Genomic DNA, 21,664 nt, shown 5'->3' with positions numbered 1-21,664 from the left:
ACAGAAAGCGATATATCGGTAAAGCAGAAGCGAAAGTCAATGTTAATTTTTATCGCATGCAATCCAATGCCATCTCTGATTGTCCCTGCAAACTAAATTGGTATAATTGTCTATATAGATCTCGTTTTTATTTTATATAATAAGGTTATCTTGAATAATAAGGTTATTGTCTTGCATAAAAATGGTATTTATCCTATTCGTTGTGTGCGTAGTCATGGTAGGGACAATAAAATCGATGCCAGCGCTTCCAGTGAAAAATTTTGGAGTTAAAGGGGGCTGTTATGACTAATTTGCAATTCTTTACATGTTAATGTAATAGAAATGTCAAATTAAAATTATTGTAAAACACGAATTAATTAAACTTAATGCATTAAAAATTGTGAAAATAAGAAATCAAATTGCACAAATATTATTTTTCAAATGTAAATTATCATAATTATTTATTTAAATTTGTGAGACAATTATATTAAATTTTAAATGTAAGTCTTAAATGCAATCCATACAATTTTATATGCATCCATACAACTCTATAATTAAAGTAGTGTATCGTTACCATGGAAACGCCTCCGATAAAACTCACACACGGTGCGAATATGCGTCAACATTAGAAAACTTATAGTATTTAATTAACTTTGAAAACTTATTTATAAAATTCAATTATTGTATAACAAGTGAAAACAAACAATTGACTGAGTTAATTGTATGTATTTTAAATATTTTTTTACATTTAATTACAGCATTTTTAAACAGTATTTATATTTTTTACTTTGTGCAACGGTGTAAACAATGAATTAAAAATATTTAAAAAAAAAAAACATGAATTGTTGCAAAATATATCAGTTTTATCTTCGACTTTATTTAGTTCACGATTAATTTTAAAATTGTATTTCTTCTTTAATCAATACTTGATCAAATTTTATTTCTTCTTTTATTCCAATATTTCTTTCTAAAATAATTTCATTATTCTTAAAGTTTTCTTCAATTTCACCGTAGTTTTCAAGGTTTTCATCACTCTCAATTGGTTCTTCTTTAATTAAATCGTTTGCTTCTTGAAAGACTTCATCGATAGAATCTTCTTTGATGTGAATTCTTTTATGCCGATTTAAAGAACTTTGTTGTGTAAAATTTTTATCACAGATTTCACAGGTAAATGGTTTTTCACCAGTATGAATCCGTTCATGTTCAATTAAACTGTTTTCTTGGATAAAAACTTTATTACAAACTTCACAGGAAAATAATCGTTTTCCAGAATGAAGTCGTTTATGAGCTGTTAAATTTGTACGATGTTTAAACTTTTTATCACAAATTTCACAAGAAAAATATATTTGACCACTTTCACTGACAATTTTATTACAGTTTTTATGTTTTTCATCAACAAGTTTTTCTTTAATTAAACCATTTTCTTCATTTTCGCCTTCGATGTGAATTCTTTTATGTCGCGTTAAACTGCGTGGATTAATAAATTTTCTATGACAAATGTCACATGAAAATGATTTTTCATCCGTATGAGATCGTTTATGTTCAATTAAACTACTTCGCCAACTAAATTTTCGATCACAAATTTTACAAGAAAATGGTTTTTCACCAGTATGAATCCTTTTATGTTGAATTAAACCTTGAAGTTGAGAAAATGTTTTATTACATATCTCACATGAAAATGGTTTTTCTCCGGTATGAATTCGTTGATGCCCAATTAAATTTCGTCGATTTTTAAATCTTTTCGCACAAAAATCACATGAATATTTTTTATTTTTTTGATATTTTGAAACAGTTCTAACTTCTAATTGTTCGGTTGTTCGATCTTTCAGAAGTTCCATTGTGTCCTGGTCTCCTAATATTTCCTCTTTAATTAATACTTGCTCCAAATTTACTTCTTCTTGTACATTTCCTTCTTCAATTAGTCCACTTTTCGTAATTATTTCTTCAAATTTATTACTGTTTTCCATTTTTTCATCAATTTTCTCTTCATCGATGGATTGTCCTTGGAGATGAGTTTTTTTGTGTTTCGTTAAACTTCCTTGCCAACTAAATTTTCGATTACAAATTTCACAAGAAAATGGTTTTTCACCCGTATGTAACCTTTTATGCTGAACTAAACCTTGAAGCTGAGAAAATGTTTTATCACACACCTCACATGAAAATGGTTTTTCACCAGTATGAACTCTCAAATGATCAATTAAATTATTTTCTTGAACAAATGCTTTCTCACAGAAATCACATGAAAATGGTTTTTTTCCCGTGTGAATACGTTTATGTTGTATTAACGTACTTTGTTGCGTAAATTTTTTATCACAAATTTCACAAGAAAATGGTTTTTCACCCGTATGGATTCGTTTATGTTGAACTAAACTTTGAAGTAGTGAAAATCTTTTATCACACACATCACATGAAAATGGTTTTTCACCGGTATGAAGCCGTTGATGGACAATTAAATTTCTTCGATTTTTATAACTTTTTTCACAAAAATCACATGAATGTGGTTTAGTTTTTTTCACATCTAGTTCGGAGTCATTTTCTTCGAATGCTTCCTCTTTAATCATAACTTCCTCCAAATTTACTTCTTCTTGTACATTTCCCTCTTCAATTAGTTCACTTTTCATAGATTTTTCTTCCTTAATAAAATCATTTTCATCCCCACCCATAAAATCTTCTTGGTTGTGAATTCTTTGATGTTTCTTTAAAGTACTTGGATGTGAAAATTTCTTATCACAAAATCCACATGAAAATGATTTTTCATCCGTATGAGATCGTTTATGCACAATTAAACTACCACGCCAACTAAATTTTCGATCACAAATATCACAAGAAAATGGTTTTTCTCCATTATGAATCCTTTTATGTTGCACTAAACCTTGTAACTGAGAAAACTTTTTGTCACACACATCACATGAAAATGGTTTTTCACCCGTATGAGTTCGTTTATGTTCAATTAAATTATTTTCTTGGACAAATGCTTTCTCACAAACATCACATGGAAATCCTTTTTGTCCCGTATGAATTCGTTTATGTTGTTTTAAAGTACTTTGTTGAGTAAATTTTTTGTCACAAACATCACATGAAAATGATTTTTCACCAGTATGAGTAACTTTATGTCGTATTAACGTGCTTTGATGAGTAAATTTTCTATCACAAACTTCACATGAAAATGGTTTGTCCCCGGTATGAATTCGTTTATGTTCAATTAATCTGTGGACTTGGATAAATGTTTTATCACAGACGTCACAGGGAAATAGCTTTTCTCCCGTATGTAGTCGATTATGATTTCTTAAATTTCTTCGATCGTTATATCTTTTGTCACAAAAATCACATGAATATGGTTTGTTTTGCGTAGTTTTTGAAGAACTTTTTACTTCTGATTTATCGGTTTCATATTCAGTTGTAATTAGTTCCATTTTATCAGTTTCTTGTGATATTTCTTCTTTAATAAATATTTGCTGCAAATCTAATTCATTTTCAGTTCCATCTTGAAATAAATTATTTGCCATTTTGTTCTTATTATCGTTAGTTTAGAAATTAACAATTTTAATCCGTTTTTTTTTTTTTTTATTTATGTCACTTTGACATTGTTTCCCAGTGTTACAAACTCTCAAAAATATTTCTCCTTAAAGCCCTTAAAGCTTCAAACAAAAACCCTTAAAATCCCCTTTAAAAAATAATAAATAATATGCTGTATTATTTTTTAATACTCTTTTTTTCTAATTAGGGTATTATCGTTAGTCAAAAATAAATCATGAAATTTGAAAAAAGTTAAAATTTATGTTAAAATATACTTAAATATTCTAATTTCGAGCCATAAAAGCACTTTTTTCTTTTAAAATATTAAAATTAAAAATCATAATTTTTAAACTGTATATCACGTGACCTAAAACGCGGGTAAACCCTGCTGTGATGTCATATCGGTATGAGTCATAGACCATCAATTAGTTCAGTGTAAACAGCTGGGTTTAATATATACATAAATAATAAGTATTTATATTTATTATAATCAGATGCCTATGAATATATCTGTCAAAATTATTTGTGTTATTTCGTAAAGTGATACCCATATTACGTCATCAAATTGGATGCCCCCGTTTTAAAATTAAAGTTTTTGGCAAGAAAGCGTTTGTATTTTGAGGAAATAAATTTTTGGTGGTTTTTTATTAGTAAAATCAACATTTTGAAGTAATTCTGATAATAAAAATAGGATATATTTTTCTATGATAAAAAGTTTAAGCCGTGGTGTTGCCTGGATGAAAAAAAAAATTTTAAGCAGCGTCAAATCGTAAAAAGCTAACCATTGTTTAGCTGAAGTTTTTTTTTCATCCAGATGATAGCACGGCCTAAACTGACCACGTAACAGCTAATTTGACACTCAATCTCAGCGTCAAGCGTCATCATGAAAATAGACTTTTCGATTTTTGATATGTTGTTAATTACTTTGATAAAAAATGTTTTAATTACTCTAACTATTGAAATATTTAGAATAAAAATGAAATAAAATTCACAGGAAAGTATACAAGGTCGTTTTTTATAATTGTTACACAATTATTAATTCAGTAACTGAAAAAAGTCTTTTATTTTGGAATTTATTAATTAAATAGTAAACAGTTTAATTATTTATTAGTTTGATTAAATATTTTACATTCATTATGGGTGATTCCGAAATTTACACCAGTATACTGACCAGTGTTAAACATAACCTATAAAATATGTCATAATATATTCTCAAAGCCAGCCACAAGCGTCATTATTTTTACCGATATATTCTCTGGTCATTATGAAATTATATCTTTACAGCGAAGCGTGGCAGGGCACAGCTAGTGATATATAGTAATTTATGATATATAGTTATAGTTATAGTTAAATGTAATTTATGATATATAGTTTATGATATATAGTTAAAAACATTCAATAATCATATCAGTAAAATGTTATGAAAGGTATTTTCAATTATAAAGATAAAATAACATGGTAAGTAGTACATAAGTTGTAAAAATAATTATTCCATGTCCACACATATGTCTGTTTAATTTCATTATTAAGTTTTACAATAACAATAAAAATTAAATATCATGAATTATTTTACAATAACAAAATTTGTGTTAATTGTAACAATATTAAATATGTGCGACTGTGCGAAAATATTATTTGTGGTACCATCAAAAGCATACACCCATCAAATGTTCTTCAGACCAATTCTACTTGAGTTGCTAAATCGTGGCCATGAAATTGTTTATTTAACCACACAACCAATAAATCAATCAACATTAACAAATTTAACCGAAATAAATTTAGAATTTACAAGGAAATTAGAATATCCTGATCATAAACATTTGAATATGTATACAAAAAATCAATTTCCATTCCTGTATTACTTGAAATATATGATAGAAACTGGAATAGAGATAGCTTTTGAGCATTCTGCAATTCAAGACCTGGTTTCAAAAAGGAACAATTATCATTTTGATATCGTTGTAATGGAATGGCTTTCGTTTCCGTACGTAGCGTTTAGTAAGCTTTTTAATTGTCCGGTAGTTGGAATGCTATCTTCGATGAATTCATATTTCTTGGATTTCGATATGGGACTACCAATGCCTATTTTACAAAGTGTAGATACGTTATATGCATTTTCACATCCTGATAAATCCATTAAAAGACGTTTTTATAAAGTCTTAACACAGTTATGGTATTACCCAATTAGAACAAAATTAATAGAATGGGAAAAGGGAATTGCAAAGAAATATTTTGGTTTAGAAGCAACTGAATACATGGAAGCCAAAAATAGTATGAAGATTTGTTTGGTTAACCAACATCCAGCATTTACCGGATCCGTTATTCAATCACTAGGTGTTGTTAACATTGCTGGTTTGCATTATAAAACAATTAATCCCTTACCCAAGGTAGGTTTTTTTTATAGAATAATCAATAGAGTATTCTACTATGTTTGAAAAAGTACTTCAAAATGTTGATTTGCCTAATAAAAAGCCAAAAAAAATTATTTCGGCAAAATAAACACGCTTTGTAAACCTTTTTTTCTCGCAAAAACGCTGTTAGCCATTTTGGTGACGTAATACTGGTAAAAACAACAGTCGTGTATGTAATTATTATATGTATAAATAAAGTTGATGGTAACATAACCTATAATTACTATGACAGCCGTCAACAAATTAGTAATTAATACATATTATTTTTGACTATATGACATCAGATCATGGCGACTCTTGTTTTAGGTTACGTGATATACAATCAAATTTATTTTAAGTGTCAAAATCAGGTGATTGGCCAACGTCACAATTTGTTAAATACAAATGTGCAGACCGTTATTAGGATTAACTTATTAATACTGATGACTACTTGGCAATCGAAATACGTATTTATATAATACAAAAGTTTATATAGGAAATTGAGGAAAAATTGAAATTTTAGTCGAAATATTCTAGAGTTCTCATTTATTATCTTTGATAACATTTATAATTTTTCATTTAGAACTTACAAGATTTTCTAGACAATGCTCCACAAGGAGTGATTTACTTAAGTTTTGGTACAACTGTTCAGCCTCATTCATTTCGTCCAGAAGCTTTGAAAGTTTTAATCGAAGTTTTAACGAATTTACCGTATAAAGTTTTATGGAAATGGAATACTGATTCTATCTTCAAGGAATATCCAAATATCTTAGCACAAAAATGGTTTCCACAAAATGATGTTTTAAGTAAATATAAAAAATAAATATTCTTCTTCAGATTAAAAAAAAATATTTTGCTTTTTTTAGATCATCCAAATGTCAAATGTTTTATAAACCAAGGTGGAATACATTCTATAGAAGAAGCCATTTTTGCTGAGGTGCCATTGATTCCAATTAATATTTTTTCGGATCAACACTTTTTGGCTCATAGAATTCATGAACTTAAAATCGGAATTCAACAGCAAATGGCAACATTGAATATTATTGATTTACAAGACGCTATTGTTAATGTAATAAAAGACCCAATGTAAGAAATATTTATAGAAATTTCGATAAATCTTAAGACATTGGCTCTTTTTGTTAGTAAGTACAAAAAGAGCCAGAAGAAAAGCATAAAAAATGTATTTAAACGCTTACAGCTCGACATAGGAGCTTCACGTCCTTATATATATCTTGGTTCTGTTAGTAGCCAAAAGTCTAAAGATGTAATTTCATGAAGGCGCTGCTGAAGTTTTTTGATTTTATCCAGTTGGCAGCACAGCCCAAATTAACAATGTGGCCTAATTGACGCTCAATATCAGCGTCAAGCGTCATCATGAAAATACACTTTTAAGAGTTGAGAGCCAATTTCCTTAATTTTTGTGAAATTGCCTATGATATATAATAATATTATAAATGTGAATTCTCAAAAATAATTATTACTTTCAGATATAAGGAAAATATAAAAAAACTAGCAAGTCTATACAAAGATCAAATCAATCCACCATTGGATACGGCAGTTTGGTGGATTGAGCATACCATCCGCCATAATGGAACTGAATACATGAAAAATCCTTTAAAGGATTATTCAATTATTGAATTTTATATGTTAGATGTGTTAACAATATGTTTAGTAGTTATTTTGTTAATTTTAATTATTGTTATTTATTTTATAAAGTTTCTATTCAAATTATGTAAAAAATCACAAAAACAAAAAACGAAATAAAATTTAATTAAAAAATAGAATTAAATCAAAATCAAAATAACTGCCTTAAAAAAATTGTATAATAGCTTTAGTGAATGTATATTAAAATTTCAATTTAAGATACAAAAATTTATTAAAAGTTTGTATGAAGATTATGTAATTTTATATATTCGCGGCAACTTGAACGAGTAGCTAAATTAAATTTTATTATAGTAACATTTGTACCAGATCAGTTGTACCCGAAGCCTAATTCTTACTGTCGCGAGGCGGACATTGCATTATTAGGTACATTTACATAGGGTGCGTTCTGTGATACACAGCGAGCACTGTACAGTGCTCTTACTGAAGACAAATTCGTTCCGTATAGACTTCCAAAATACTGCCATAGTTTTGTAGTTTAATAATTATTTAAGTAGTATTTAATTAATAATTAAGGGAAAAAACCGTATAATAAACAGGGTAATAATTATTCATTAAATATTATTTAAAATAATATTGACCCAGCATTGAACAACGTTGAAATATATATTGCGACTTTACAAACTTATACCGTTTTGTTTGTAATCGATTTATACGACGGACTCTTTTACGCTTTCGCGAACATACAAAGTACAAACATCCGTACCATCACTAACACATTCTACTTTCTTTTTTTTTTAATTTGTATAATTAAAAAAAAAAAATAAAAATAAAAAATTCAATAATCTTATCATTAAAATGGTATGAATGGTATTTTTAATGATTAAGATAATATAACATGGTATATAATTGCCTTTATCAATGTCTTTAATATAATAATAATTATTATTTTTATTTGTGATAAGTCTTTTTAAACGGTGTAAATTGTGTCAATCAGAATAATTACAAATACATCAATTTTTGTGGAAAATATATAAATATATAATTTAAACAATTTGTTTAAATATAAATTCATTTATGTTTTATGACGTCTTAGATCATGGTGACGCTTGATACTGTTTCTAGTGTCAAATTTGGTTTTTATCTAGATGGCACTCTGATCGAAATTATACCATGTGTTCAAATTTAACGCTAGAAGCTAGCGTCAAACATCACCATGAAATCATACCCTTAAGGTGCAGGCAGCAATAAAGCTGAACATATTTTAGCTTTAATTAATTTACGTTGGTATCATTTACTTGACACTAAAAATGTTATATCGAACTAAATTACACTCGATATTATGAAACAGTTTTAAAATACTTCAGACTACAGCCATATAATATATACTAAATTTATTTAACTTCTGACAAAACCATGGGTCTTTTAATGAAAATGTTTTAGTTATATTATTAAAAACTAGGCAGCGCCACATATTTCAAATCCAAAGAGCGGTATTAGTAGAATATTTAAAATAAATAAACAAGTTTTAATTTTTTATAAATTCTATTTATATTTTTATTAAAGTAATAAATAATTTTAATTAATTGATAATAATATTTGATGAAATAAAAATTGAATATTAACTAATTAATTACCGGCCGGTGATTTGGATTCGATACTAGTGGCGTTGCTAGTAGCAGTTTTGGGAACTAACTCGTACATTAATAAGGGAACATATGTTTCAAATGCATTTTATATAGAGTTAACAGACTTGTGTATATATAGACAAGTCTGTCAACAGACTTTGTATACAGTCATATGACTGTGCAGAAGGCATATCGCTCATAAACAGCACAAACAATATGGGACCTAAAATGCTATCCTGAGGTATTCCTTTTATAGCTTTTTTTCTTCATTTTGAATGTATATATTTAGGAAATTTGGCACTGTTGAAAACATTAGACACGTTGTTATCGTATCAGTTAAGTATGATTGAAAGAGTTGGAGCGTTTTAGCTCTTACGCCACAATTGTCTAGATTTTTAAGTAAAATGCTAGTAATTAGAAAATAAATTATGATAATTAAAGTGATATATAAGGTATAATAATGTAAACTATAATTAAAAAATTTTCAATAATCTTATCATTGCAATGGTATGAATGGTATTGTCAATTTGTAAGATAATATAACATGGTAATTGTACATGAAAAATTTATTCCATGTCCACATATATGTCTGTTAAATTTCATTCTTAAGATTTACAATAACAATAAAAAATTAGATATCATGAATTATTTTACAATAACTAAATTTGTGTTGATTGTAACAATATTAAATATGTGCGACTGTGCGAAAATATTATTTGTGGTACCATCAAAAGCATACACCCATCAAATGTTCTTCAGACCAATTTTATTTGAGTTGCTAAATCGTGGCCATGAAATTGTTTATATAACTACACACCCAATAAATCAACAAACATTAACAAATTTAACCGAAATTAATTTAGAATTATATAGAAAATTAGAAATTCCTGATCATAAACATTTGAATATGTACACAGAAAATCAAGAACCGTTCCTGTATTTCTTGAAATATATGATAGAAACTGGAATAGAGATAGCTTTTGAGCATTCTGCAGTTCTAGATCTGGTTTCAAACAGGACCAATTATCATTTCGATATCGTTGTAATGGAATGGCTTACGATTCCGTACGTAGCGTTTAGTAAGCTTTTTAACTGTCCGGTAGTTGGAATGTTATCTATGGCGAATTCATTGTTCTTGGATATGGATATGGGATTACCAATGCCTATTTTACAAAGTGTAGATACGTTATATTCATTTTCACATCCTGATAAATCCATCAAAAGACGTTTCTATAAAATCTTAACACAGTTATGGTATTACCCAATTAGATCCGAATACATAGAATGGGAAAAGGGAATTGCAAAGAAATATTTTGGTTTAGAAGCAACTGAATACATGGAAGCAAGAAATAGTATGAAGATTTGTTTAGTTAACCAACATCCAGCATTTACGGGATCCGTTATTCAATCACTAGGTGTTGTTAACATTGTTGGTTTGCATTATAAACCAAGTAATCCCTTACCCAAGGTAAAGTTTTGAAAACTAATAAATTTTGTTTTATCAAAAATATCTAGGAAAAAAAGTTTTCAAATTAAATTTAAAGATTATTTCCCAATTTCCTAGATTAATTGGATTCAATTAAGAAATTTATTAATTTAACAACTTTGTAATTGTTTTGTATACCACTTGCCATCACTTTGTTTCACATTTGCCTCGCCAGGTGGTGTCAAAGTCATCTTTCTCAATCCTTAATCGCGTCACTAAACTAGCAAGTAGGTAACGTACACTATAAGAGTATTTCAGATTAGCTAATTCATGCTGATGACTGCTTGGTAGTCGAAATAAGTATTTATATAATACAAAAGTTTGTATAGGAAATTGAAGAAAAATTTAAATTTATTCGAAATATCCTATAGTGTCTTCATTTATTATCTTTGATAACATTTATAATAATTTTTCATTTAGAACTTACAAGATTTTCTAGACAATGCTCCACAAGGTGTGATTTACTTAAGTTTTGGCACAAGTGTTCAACTTGAATCATTTCGTCCAGAAACTTTGAAAGTTTTAATCGAAGTTTTAACGAATTTACCGTACAAAGTTTTATGGAGATGGAATACTGATTCTATCTTCAAGGAATATCCAAATATCTTAGCACAAAAATGGTTTCCACAAAATGATGTTTTATGTAAATATAAATAATAAATATTTTTCTTCAGATTAAAAAAAAATATTTTGCTTTTTTTAGATCATCCAAATGTCAAATGTTTTATAAATCAAGGTGGAGTACATTCTATAGAAGAAGCCATTTTTGCTGAGGTGCCATTGATTCCAATTAGTATTTTTGCGGATCATCACTTTATGGCTCATAGAGTTCACGAGCTTAAAATTGGAATTCAACAGCAAATGGCAACATTGAATGTTATTGAATTACAAGACGCTATTGTTAATGTAATAAATGATCCGATGTAAGTGAAATTTATAGAAATATTTAATAAATGTGAATTCTCAAAAATAATTATTACTTTCAGATATAAGGAAAATATAAAAAAACTAGCAAATGTATACAAAGATCAAATTAATCCATCATTGGATACGGCAATTTGGTGGATTGAGCATACCATCCGCCATAATGGAACTGAATATATGAAAAATCCTTTAAAAGATTATTCAATTATTGAATTTTATATGTTAGATGTGTTAACAATATGTTTAGTAGTTGTTTTAATAATTTTGATTATTGTTATTTATTTTATAAAATTTGTATTCAAATTATGTAAAAAATCACAAAAACAAAAAACGAAATAAAATTTAATCAAAATAGAATTAAATCAAAATTAAAATAACCGCCGTTAAAAAAATTGTATAATAGCTTTAGTGAATGTATATTAAAATTTCAATTTAAATACCTTAATTTAAGATACAAAAATTTATTAAAAGTATGTATGAAGATTATGTAATTTTATATATTCGCGGTAACTTGAACGAGTAGTTAAGTTAAATTGTAATACAGTAACAACCGACCAGAGCGTAGTTGGTACTGGCAGCCAAATTCATACTGTCGCGAGACGGACATTGCATTAATTTATAAAGTTTCAAATTATGTAAAAAATCACAAAAACAAAAAATTAAATTTTATTCTAATAGAATTAAATCAAAATTAAAATAACGAAAAATAAAACTGTAACAGATACATTTACATAAATAAAAAAATAAATTATTTTAAATAGAGTAACATTTGAATATTGCCGCCATATAACAATCAATAGCGTTAGCTGTCAAGTGTTTCAGGTTATGGTCGTTCAGGTATACAGTACATGCAGGTTAAAAAGAAGGAGAACAATCGCTCTAGAACATTTATGTAGAAATTTATTATTTATTTATTTTAATTTATATGTAAGAGTAGATTATTCGATCGGATGTCGATTTACATTTTAATGTCAGTTATGAGATTTTAAATCAGACCAGATAAAAATTTAGCAAAATACTTTCAAAAAGGTTCGTTTCCATAATATCAAAATATAGGTAGCTTTATATACATGTTTTCTTCTCGACGCCAGATGTCAGCAATAGGAAAAAAAACATGGCCGCGCCCATATGAACAAGAAATTCGTTACCCCTTAATGTTCAGAAGAGTTGCCTACCTATTTATGTAATAAATTATAATCTGTGGTTAGTAAAATTTATAAAAAAAAAAAAAAAAAAAAAACATTATTTATTTATTTTAATCAATTTATTATTTATTTATTGACATGAAAAATATAAACTACGATTGATAAAATAATAATAATTATATGTAGAACGCTAAAAAAAAACAGATGATATTACGATACACGCAGATTACCCGCAGTGTACGAATAGTCCCAGACTAAATAAATTTAGCCCCAGCCCAAAATAAATTTAACACGTAAATTACTCATTTAAATGCAGCGAAATCATTCATTATCGTCTTCTAATATTTCCTCTTTAATCAATACCGGCTCAAAATCGATTTCTTCTTTAATTCGAACATTTTCTTCTTCAAATACTTCATTGCTAAGATCGTCTTTGATGTGAGTCCGTTTATGTTTATTGAAACTACTTAGTTGATTAAATTTTTTACCACAAACTTCACATGAAAATGATTCTTCTCTCGTGTGATAACGTTTTTTGTGAACAGTTAAAATAGTTTTTCGAGTAAATGTTTTATCACACACGTCACATGAAAATGGTCTCTCACCAGTATGAATTCGTTGATGATCATTTAAATGATTTTCTAGTAAAAATTTCTTATCACAGAAATCACACGAAAATGGTTTCACTCCCGTGTGCAATTTTTTATGTCGATTTAATACATTTTGATGTGAAAATTCTTTACTACAAATTTCACAAGAAAATGGTTTTTCTCCCGTGTGAGTTCGTTTGTGAACGATTAAATTATTTTGATGACGAAATTTTTTATCACAAATTTCACAAGAGAATGGTTCTTCACCCGTGTGAATTAGATTGTGGGCAATTAAACGTTGCGACTGTGAAAACGATTTACCACAAATTTCACATGAAAATGGTTTTTCCCCGGTATGTGTACGTGTATGTACTTTTAAATGACTGCCTCGATTGAAGGTTTTATTACAAATTTCACATGAAAATGGTTTTTCTCCCGTGTGAATTCGTTTGTGTACAATTAAATGGCTTCCTCGATTGAAGGTTTTATTACAAAAATCACATGAAAATTTTTTATTTTTTTGACCATGTTCATGTTCCATTGAGTCACTTTCTTCTAATTTTTCCTCCTTGATCAATACTTGCTTCAAATTCCCATTTTCTTGATTTATACCATTTTCCAGGTCTATTTCTTCTTTAATTAAAACTTGTGTCACTAAACCACTTTCTTCCATTTTAACATTTTCGTTCAGTATTTGTTTATTTACGTCTTGTTTACGTTTAATGTTGTTTTCTTCGTTTCTCAATAAAGGATCAATTTCATCTTTAAATGAATTATTTGCCATTTTACTGAATTTTATAATTTAAAACTTGCAATTAAATCTGTTCAGATAAAATGAACTTACAACCAAAGAATATGTCAGTAAAACAGAAGCGAAAGTCAAAGCTAATTTTTATCGCATGTCATTTAATGCCATCTCTGAATATCAATGCGAACTAAATTAATATAATCGTCAAAATAGATATCATTATTATCTTATATAATAAGGTTCTTATCTTGAATATTAAAGTAAAGTGTCTTGCATAAAAATGGTATTTATCCTATATGCATCAACATTAGAAAACTTATAATATTTAATTAACTTTGAAAACTTATTTATAAAATTCAATTATAATAATCAAGTTGTAAGTAATTTTTAAAATTGAATTGTTTAGATAATTTTTCAAAGTTAATTAAAGATTATAAGTTTTCTAATGTCATGCAAATAGGATAAATACCATTTTTCATACAAGCTCATATATTTTATACATTTTAAATTTTTATCTTTTATTTCGTGTGTTCAATTTTTAATAACTCAAATTATATAGTCTTTGGAGTCTCCATTCAAATTTGATTGATTTTATTTATTAGGAGTATAAAATTCATGAAGGTTATAAAGAAGGAGAACGATCGCAGTAGAAAATATTGTCCCCAAAATATGGACAAAATAAGTGAGGCGCTGGGATCGCTAAGTTGTATCATTAAATGCGGGCTGTTGTGCACTAATATACTACTTACCGACGACAGCGCGGCTGGTGGCTGAAAATGAACTATAAATTCTACAAATTTTCAGGGATAGGTGCTCTAATGCATTAGCACGTAGCGATCGTTCTCCTTCTTTATAACCTTCATGATAAAATTTATTATCGTATGAACAGTTTAGTAATAAAATGTGAAAATATTCTGAGTAAATTTTTTTGATTTTTATTTATAATTTGCCAGCTTGTACACCATCTATCAATGTTCAGTTGAAATAAAAGTCGCGTTTAATTTGCGCATTTAAGATATTTATCTGTTTACTGATATAGTCTCTGTTAATTATGTAACCTCATAATGACGCTTGATGCTGTCTTTGAGCGTCAAAGTAGGATTTTACTTACCTGAAAAAAAGTGAATCAATATCGAAAGTCGATATTTCTCGAGATATTCGTACTAAAAGTGAAATTTACAAAATAAAAAAAACCCAAGAAATTTTTATATTTTTCCTTAAAACCTTCTCCAAACTGGTCCGATTTTGAGGATCATCTCCTATTGTTTCATTTTCCCGGGTATCTAACGCTGAACTTGCACTTGAAACATAGCTAAGAACACTATGAATTCGCCATGATTTTGAAATACTTATTTACATAGGAGGGTGGAGAGGTATCAGGGATCAGATCGGATTGGATGAGCGGAAATATTTGGAGCGTTTAATTGAATGAATGTTCAACTCAGTATTGTTTATTTAATTTATTAATAAAATTAATTATAATATCTACTACAAATGAAATATAATTTTATTCAATTTTGATAAACCAAGTATGAAATCCTACTAAACTTGGGTCATACTTTTCAAATTTGTGATCAAAGTTTACCTAGCTCTAACAGGTTTGAAGAATGTGAAGTTCTGATCACGGAATTAAGCATATAAGTGATAGCTAGCGAAAAACTGACATCACAACTGAAAAAAAGACCTAAAGTTAGTGATTGGAAAAAAAAATTTGGAATCAACAAAAATTCCAGTAAGATCGGATCAAATTTGTTTGTGTTTTCAACTGTAATTAATATGATCATACTTGATCAAAATTTATTTCCTCTTTAATTCGAACATTTTCTTCTGCAACATTTTCATTAGCAAAATCACCCTTGATGTGAATCCTCCTTTTATGTTTAAATAAACCACTTAGTTGCCTAAATTTTTTCCCACAAATTTCACATGAAAATGGTTGTTCTTCAGTATGAGTTCGTTTGTGGGCAATTAAAATACTTCGTCGATTAAATGATTTATCACACAATTCACAGGAAAATGGTTTTTCACCAGTATGAATTCGTTTATGTTCAATTAAACCATGCGACTGAGAAAACGTTTTACCACAAACTACACATGAAAATGGTTTTTCTCCGGTATGAGTGCGTTGATGTACAATTAAATTACTTCGTTGGCTGAAGATTTTATTACAAAATGGACATTTTGGTTTGTTTTTTCCAGATTTTGAATGAGTTTTATCTTCTAATTTCTGGGTTTCATCTTCCATTGGATCATTTTCCTCGAATATTTCCTCTTTAATGAAAAATTCCTCCAAATTGACTTCTTCTTTAATTTGTACATTTTCTTCTTCAAGAATTTCCTTTCTTTCTCTCGCGTGATTTCTTTCATGTCTTCTTAAATTACTTCGTCGACTGAATGCCTTATTACAAAAATCGCACGAAAATTTTTTAATTTGAAATGATTTTTCATTAATATGAGATCGTTTATGTACAAATAAACTACTTTTCCAACAAAATTTTCGTTCACAAATATTACAAGAAAATGGTTTCTCACCAGTATGAATCCTTTTATGCTGAATTAAGCCTTGTGACTGAGTAAACGATTTATCACAAACCTCACATGAAAATGTTTTTTCACACATATCACTTAAATAAGGGGTTTCCCCCGTGTGAATTCGTTTATGTTGTTTTAAAGTATTTTGGCGGGTAAATTTTTTATCACAAATTTCACAAGAAAATTTTTCACCTGTATGAATCCTTTTATGTGTATTTAAAACACTTTGCTGAGTAAAATTTTTATCACAAACATCACATGAAAATGATTTTTCACCAGTATGAGTGACTTTATGTCTACCTAACGAACTTTGTTGTCTAAATTTTCTATCACAAATTTCACATGAAAATGGTTTTTCTTCCGTATGCGTTACTTTATGTCTTATTAAAGTGCTTCGATGAGTAAATTTACTATCACAAACATCACATGAAAATGGTTTTTCACCGGTATGGATTCGTTTATGTTCGATTAAAGTTTTTTGGTAATTAAATTTGCTATCACACACTTCACATGAAAATGGTTTTTCTCTAGTATGAATTCGATTACCATGAATTCTTGTATGTCGTGTTAAATTTATTTGTAGACGAAATCTTGCATCACAAAAATCACATGAAAACAGTTTTGTATTATTTTCATTTAATTTTTCACTCACCCCCAATTTATTAAGTTTCAATTTTTCATTTTCATTATAAATTGGTTGATTTTCCATGATAACATTTTCTTCTTTAATAAGCACACATTCCAGATCTATTTCTTCTTTAATTAAAACTTGGGTCAGTAAACCATTTTCCTCCTTTTTAATATTTTCGTTCAATATTTGTTTATTTACGTCTTGTTCACGTTTAATGTTATTTTCTTCATTGATCAATAAAGGATCAATTTTATCTTTAAATGAACTATTTAACATTTTAATTCTTTGAAAATTATTTATGTTTCAGTTAAAAATAAACTTAAAATTGAAACTTGAAACCATTGACAAGTTATTTGTATAATCCAAGATATTAAACCACACAGATAAACATATCTTTGTCCATATATCTTGGTATGCGTTTTCTCTTTATTTAATTTATAACTTTTTGAAATAATTTGTACTAATTTGAAAAAAAAAGAAATAAAATACAATAAATATATTTATATTTTTATAAATTGTTTAGAGCTAAGTATAAACTTTCAGTAGGGCTTTTCATTTACAAAAACATTCTTTTTTGTTTCGAACAGATTTCAATCAAGTAAAGACATTTTCTATTCTAGCCAAAAAGCGCTGTTTGATAAAGGCTAAAATATATTAGCTTTTATTAAGGTGTATTTTCATGATGACGTTTGACGTTGAGTTTGAGCGTCAAATAAGGTCACGTGGTTAATTTTTGGTCGTGCTGCCATCTGGATTTAAAAAAAAACTTCAGCAGCAATGTATAGCTTTTTACGATTTGTTGCTGATGATTAAGAAAAATTTGGAGCGGTATAAATAAAAACCTATGCATTATACAGAAAAAAGTTTCCAGTAAAAGTTATAGAAAATGTTATTTTGTATGAAAATGATCCCTATTATTTTTGTTGTACGATACCCGGTTCACAAGATATTTGATAAAACGTGTTTTCCAAGATGACGGCTGAAGTTCACGCACCTGCGTCCCGCCAATTTGGATTCACACTTTGAGGATACCCCTAAATATGTTCCAACTCGTAAAAAATTTCTGCAGTAAATTGCAGAAAAAAAATACTCGGTTATTGACCTATTTATAATATATATTTTTTAAGGTTTTAATAAAACGAGAATAAAGGTTTAATTACAAAAAAAAAAAAAATTTATTTTCAATTGATTGCCATTTCCAAAGAATTTTATTGAACAATTGATAATCATATTCGGCGCCCAAGCTGAGCCTGTCATTCCATATAGCTGTTTATCATTACCATCTGTCTCATTAAAAATGAGGTTATGGATTAATAAACTTTTTTGTTTTTTGACGCTCCGTTTTACAATTTGACGCTGGACATAGTTCTATTTTTTTCAGCTAGGTGGCTTCCAAATTTGACGCTCAAAGCCAACGTCATGCGTCATTATGAAGTTACATTTTTTAATTTGACGCTGCACATAGTTCTATTTTTTTCAGCTAGGTGGCTTCCAAATTTGACGCTCAAAGCCAACGTCATGTGTCATTATGAAGTTACATTTTTTAATTTGACGCTGCACATAGTTATTTTTTTCAGCTAGGTGGCTTCCAAATTTGACGCTCAAAGCCAACGTCAAGCGTCATTATGAAGTTACATTTTTTAATTTGACGCTACACATAATTTGTCGCTCAAAGCTAGCGTCAAGCGTCATCATGAAATTACATCTTCATATTAGGTCAAAATTGATTTCTTCTTTAATTCGAACATTTTCTTCTGCAATAATTCCATTTTCCGTAAATTTGTCTTCAATTTTATTATAATTTTCAAGTTTTTCATTATCTAAATGAAGTTGAAAAGGTTTTTCATCGATGTCAATTGATTCACCTTTAACTAAATCATTTTCTTCTTCAAATACTTCATTGATAAGATCGTTCTTGACGTGAATTTTTCTATGTTTAATTAAACTACCAAGTTGACTAAATTTTTTGTCACAAACCTCACATGAAAATGGTTTTTCCCCAGTATGAGTTCGCTTGTGAACAATTAAATTACTTTGTCGATTAAATGTTTTATCACACACATCACATGAAAATGGTTTTTCACCAGTATGAATTCGTTTATGCTCATTTAAATTATTTTCTTGGAAAAATTGTTTACCACAGACATCACATGAAAATTGTTTTTCTCCCGTGTGAATTCGTTGATGAACAGTTAAATTGTTTTGATGACGAAATTTTTTCGCACAAATTTCACAAGAAAATGGTTTTTCACCGGTATGGATCCGTTTATGTTGTATTAAACGTTGAGACTGAGAAAACGATTTACCACAAATTTCACATGAAAATGGTTTTTCTCCGGTATGAGTACGTTGATGTACAATTAAATTACTTCGTCGACTGAATGTTTTATTACATAAATCGCAGAAATATGGTATATTTTTTCGAGATTTTGATACAATTTTCACTTTTAATTTATTGTTTTCATTCTCAGTTGTATCCTTTTCTTCTAATTTTATTAATTCTTGCTCGAAATTTACTTTTTCTGCGTCAGTAATTTCATTTCTTGTAAATTTATCTTCAAAATGATTTCGTTTTTCTCTCGCGTGAATGCTTTCATGTCTTCTTGAATTACTTCGTCGACTAAATGCTTTATTACAAAAATTGCACGAATATTTTTTAATTTTTGGGCATTTTGAAGGAGTTCTAACTTCTAATTGTTCGGTTGGATCTTTCAATAGTTCCATTGGGTCATTTTCTTCGAATATTTCCTCTTTAATTAATACTTGCTCCAAATTTACTTCTTGTTGTACATTTCCTTCTTCAATTAGTCCACTTTTCGTAAAATTTTCAAGTTTTTCTTCGATATGAATCCTTTTATGTTGAACTAAGGCTTGAAACTGAGAAAATTCTTTATCACAATTATCACAAGAAAATAGTTTTCCACAAACAACACTCGAACAAGATTTCTCTCCCGTGTGAATTTGTTTATGTCGTTTTAAAGTACTTTGGCGAGTAAATTTTTTATCACAAACTTCACAAGAAAATGGTTTTTCACCAGTATGGATCCTTTTATGTGTATTTAAAATACTTGGCTGACTAAATTTTAAATCGCAAACTTCACATGAAAATGATTTTTCACCCGTATGAGTGACTTTATGTCTAATTAGCGTGCTTTGTTGGCCGAATTTTCTATCGCAAAACTCACATGAAAATGATTTTTCCCCAGTATGAGTTAATTTATGTCTTATTAATGTGCTTTGATGAGTAAATCTTCTTTCACAAATTTCACATGAAAATGGTTTTTCACCAGTATGAATCCGTTTATGTTCAAATAAACTACTTTGTTGATTAAATTTTTGACCACAAGTTTCACATGAATATGGTTTTTCCCCGGTATGAATTCTTCTATGTCTTCGTAAACTATCGTGTCGATTAAATCGTGCATCACAAAAATCACATGGAAACAGTTTTTCTTGTTGTTTTAAAATATTTTCATTTAATTTTTCATCCAATTCCAATTTAAAGGGTTCCAATTTTTCATTTTCATTATAAATTGGTTGATATTCCATACTAACATTTTCTTCTTTAATTATAACATTTTCCATGTCTATTTCTTCTTTAATTAAAGCTTGTGTCACTAAACCATTTTCTTCCTTTTTAACATTTTCGTTCAGTATTTGTTTATTTAAATCTTGTTTACTGTTGTTTTCTTCATTGATCAATAAAGGATCAATTTCATCTTTAAATGAACTATTTGCCATTTTGCTGATTTTGATAATTTTAAAACTTTGCAATTGTTTGAAAATTATTTAGGGTTCAGTTAAAAATGAAACCATTGACAAGTTTTATAATCCAAGATATTAAACCACACAGATAAACATATGTTTGTCCATATATCTTGGTATGCGTTTTCTATTTATTTAATTTATAACTTTTTTAATAAATTGTACTAATTTGAAGAAAAAAGAAACAAAATACAATAAATATATTTATATAATTTTTATATTGCATTGATTTTGTATTTCTTAGCTTAAAGATTAAAGTTAAAATCTCAGCGCCACAGTCAAAAATATACATGTTCCATTTTCGGTGTTATTTTTGAATATGCAAAAGGCCCGCACTGATCGTTTTCAAGAGATTTGTGTGGAAATTTTATCCAAAACAATAACATCTTAAATGGAACACCCCAAAACGTTTATAATAAGGACATAAAACCTCTTATGTCGAACTATAGGGCGTTTCTAACCTAATTTGTGCCCTCACGGATAAACAGAGTCATGTTTACGAAAAAATGTTTCAAACAAAAGTTGTTTATTTTCTTATAAGGAACATTTCAAACTTTTGGTCTGCCTCTAAAGGTTTAAAAGATCGAAGATCCAATAGACCTATGTATTTAATATAGAATATTTTGAACATTTTAAAAGTGATTGAAAATGAACTTTAGTTAACAAACTCCAACCAAAGTTCATTTCATGGAGATTATAAAGAAGGAGAACGATCGCTATAGAAAACA

At 28.2% G+C, this 21,664-nt stretch overlaps 1 protein-coding gene across 1 annotated transcript; it reads right to left on the bottom strand.

Moving 5' to 3' along the window:
• Positions 1-42: 42 nt before the first annotated feature.
• LOC123306157 (zinc finger protein 91-like) lies at positions 43-20,814 on the bottom strand. The gene is made up of 8 exons (XM_044888054.1): positions 18,892-20,814; positions 16,830-17,436; positions 15,795-16,775; positions 12,993-14,044; positions 2,153-2,778; positions 1,779-1,921; positions 989-1,292; positions 43-92 (listed from the first exon to the last, which is right to left on the bottom strand). The coding sequence occupies exons 1-8, from the start codon at positions 20,754-20,756 to the stop codon at positions 43-45; spliced, it is 5,628 nt and encodes a 1,875-aa protein (XP_044743989.1). The 5' UTR covers positions 20,757-20,814.
• Positions 20,815-21,664: the final 850 nt, after the last annotated feature.

The sequence above is a fragment of the Chrysoperla carnea genome, chromosome 1, assembly GCF_905475395.1.
Source record: "Chrysoperla carnea chromosome 1, inChrCarn1.1, whole genome shotgun sequence".
In the NCBI taxonomy this organism is placed as follows: Eukaryota; Metazoa; Arthropoda; class Insecta; order Neuroptera; family Chrysopidae; genus Chrysoperla; species Chrysoperla carnea.
This window is presented reverse-complemented; position numbering and strand designations above follow the sequence as displayed.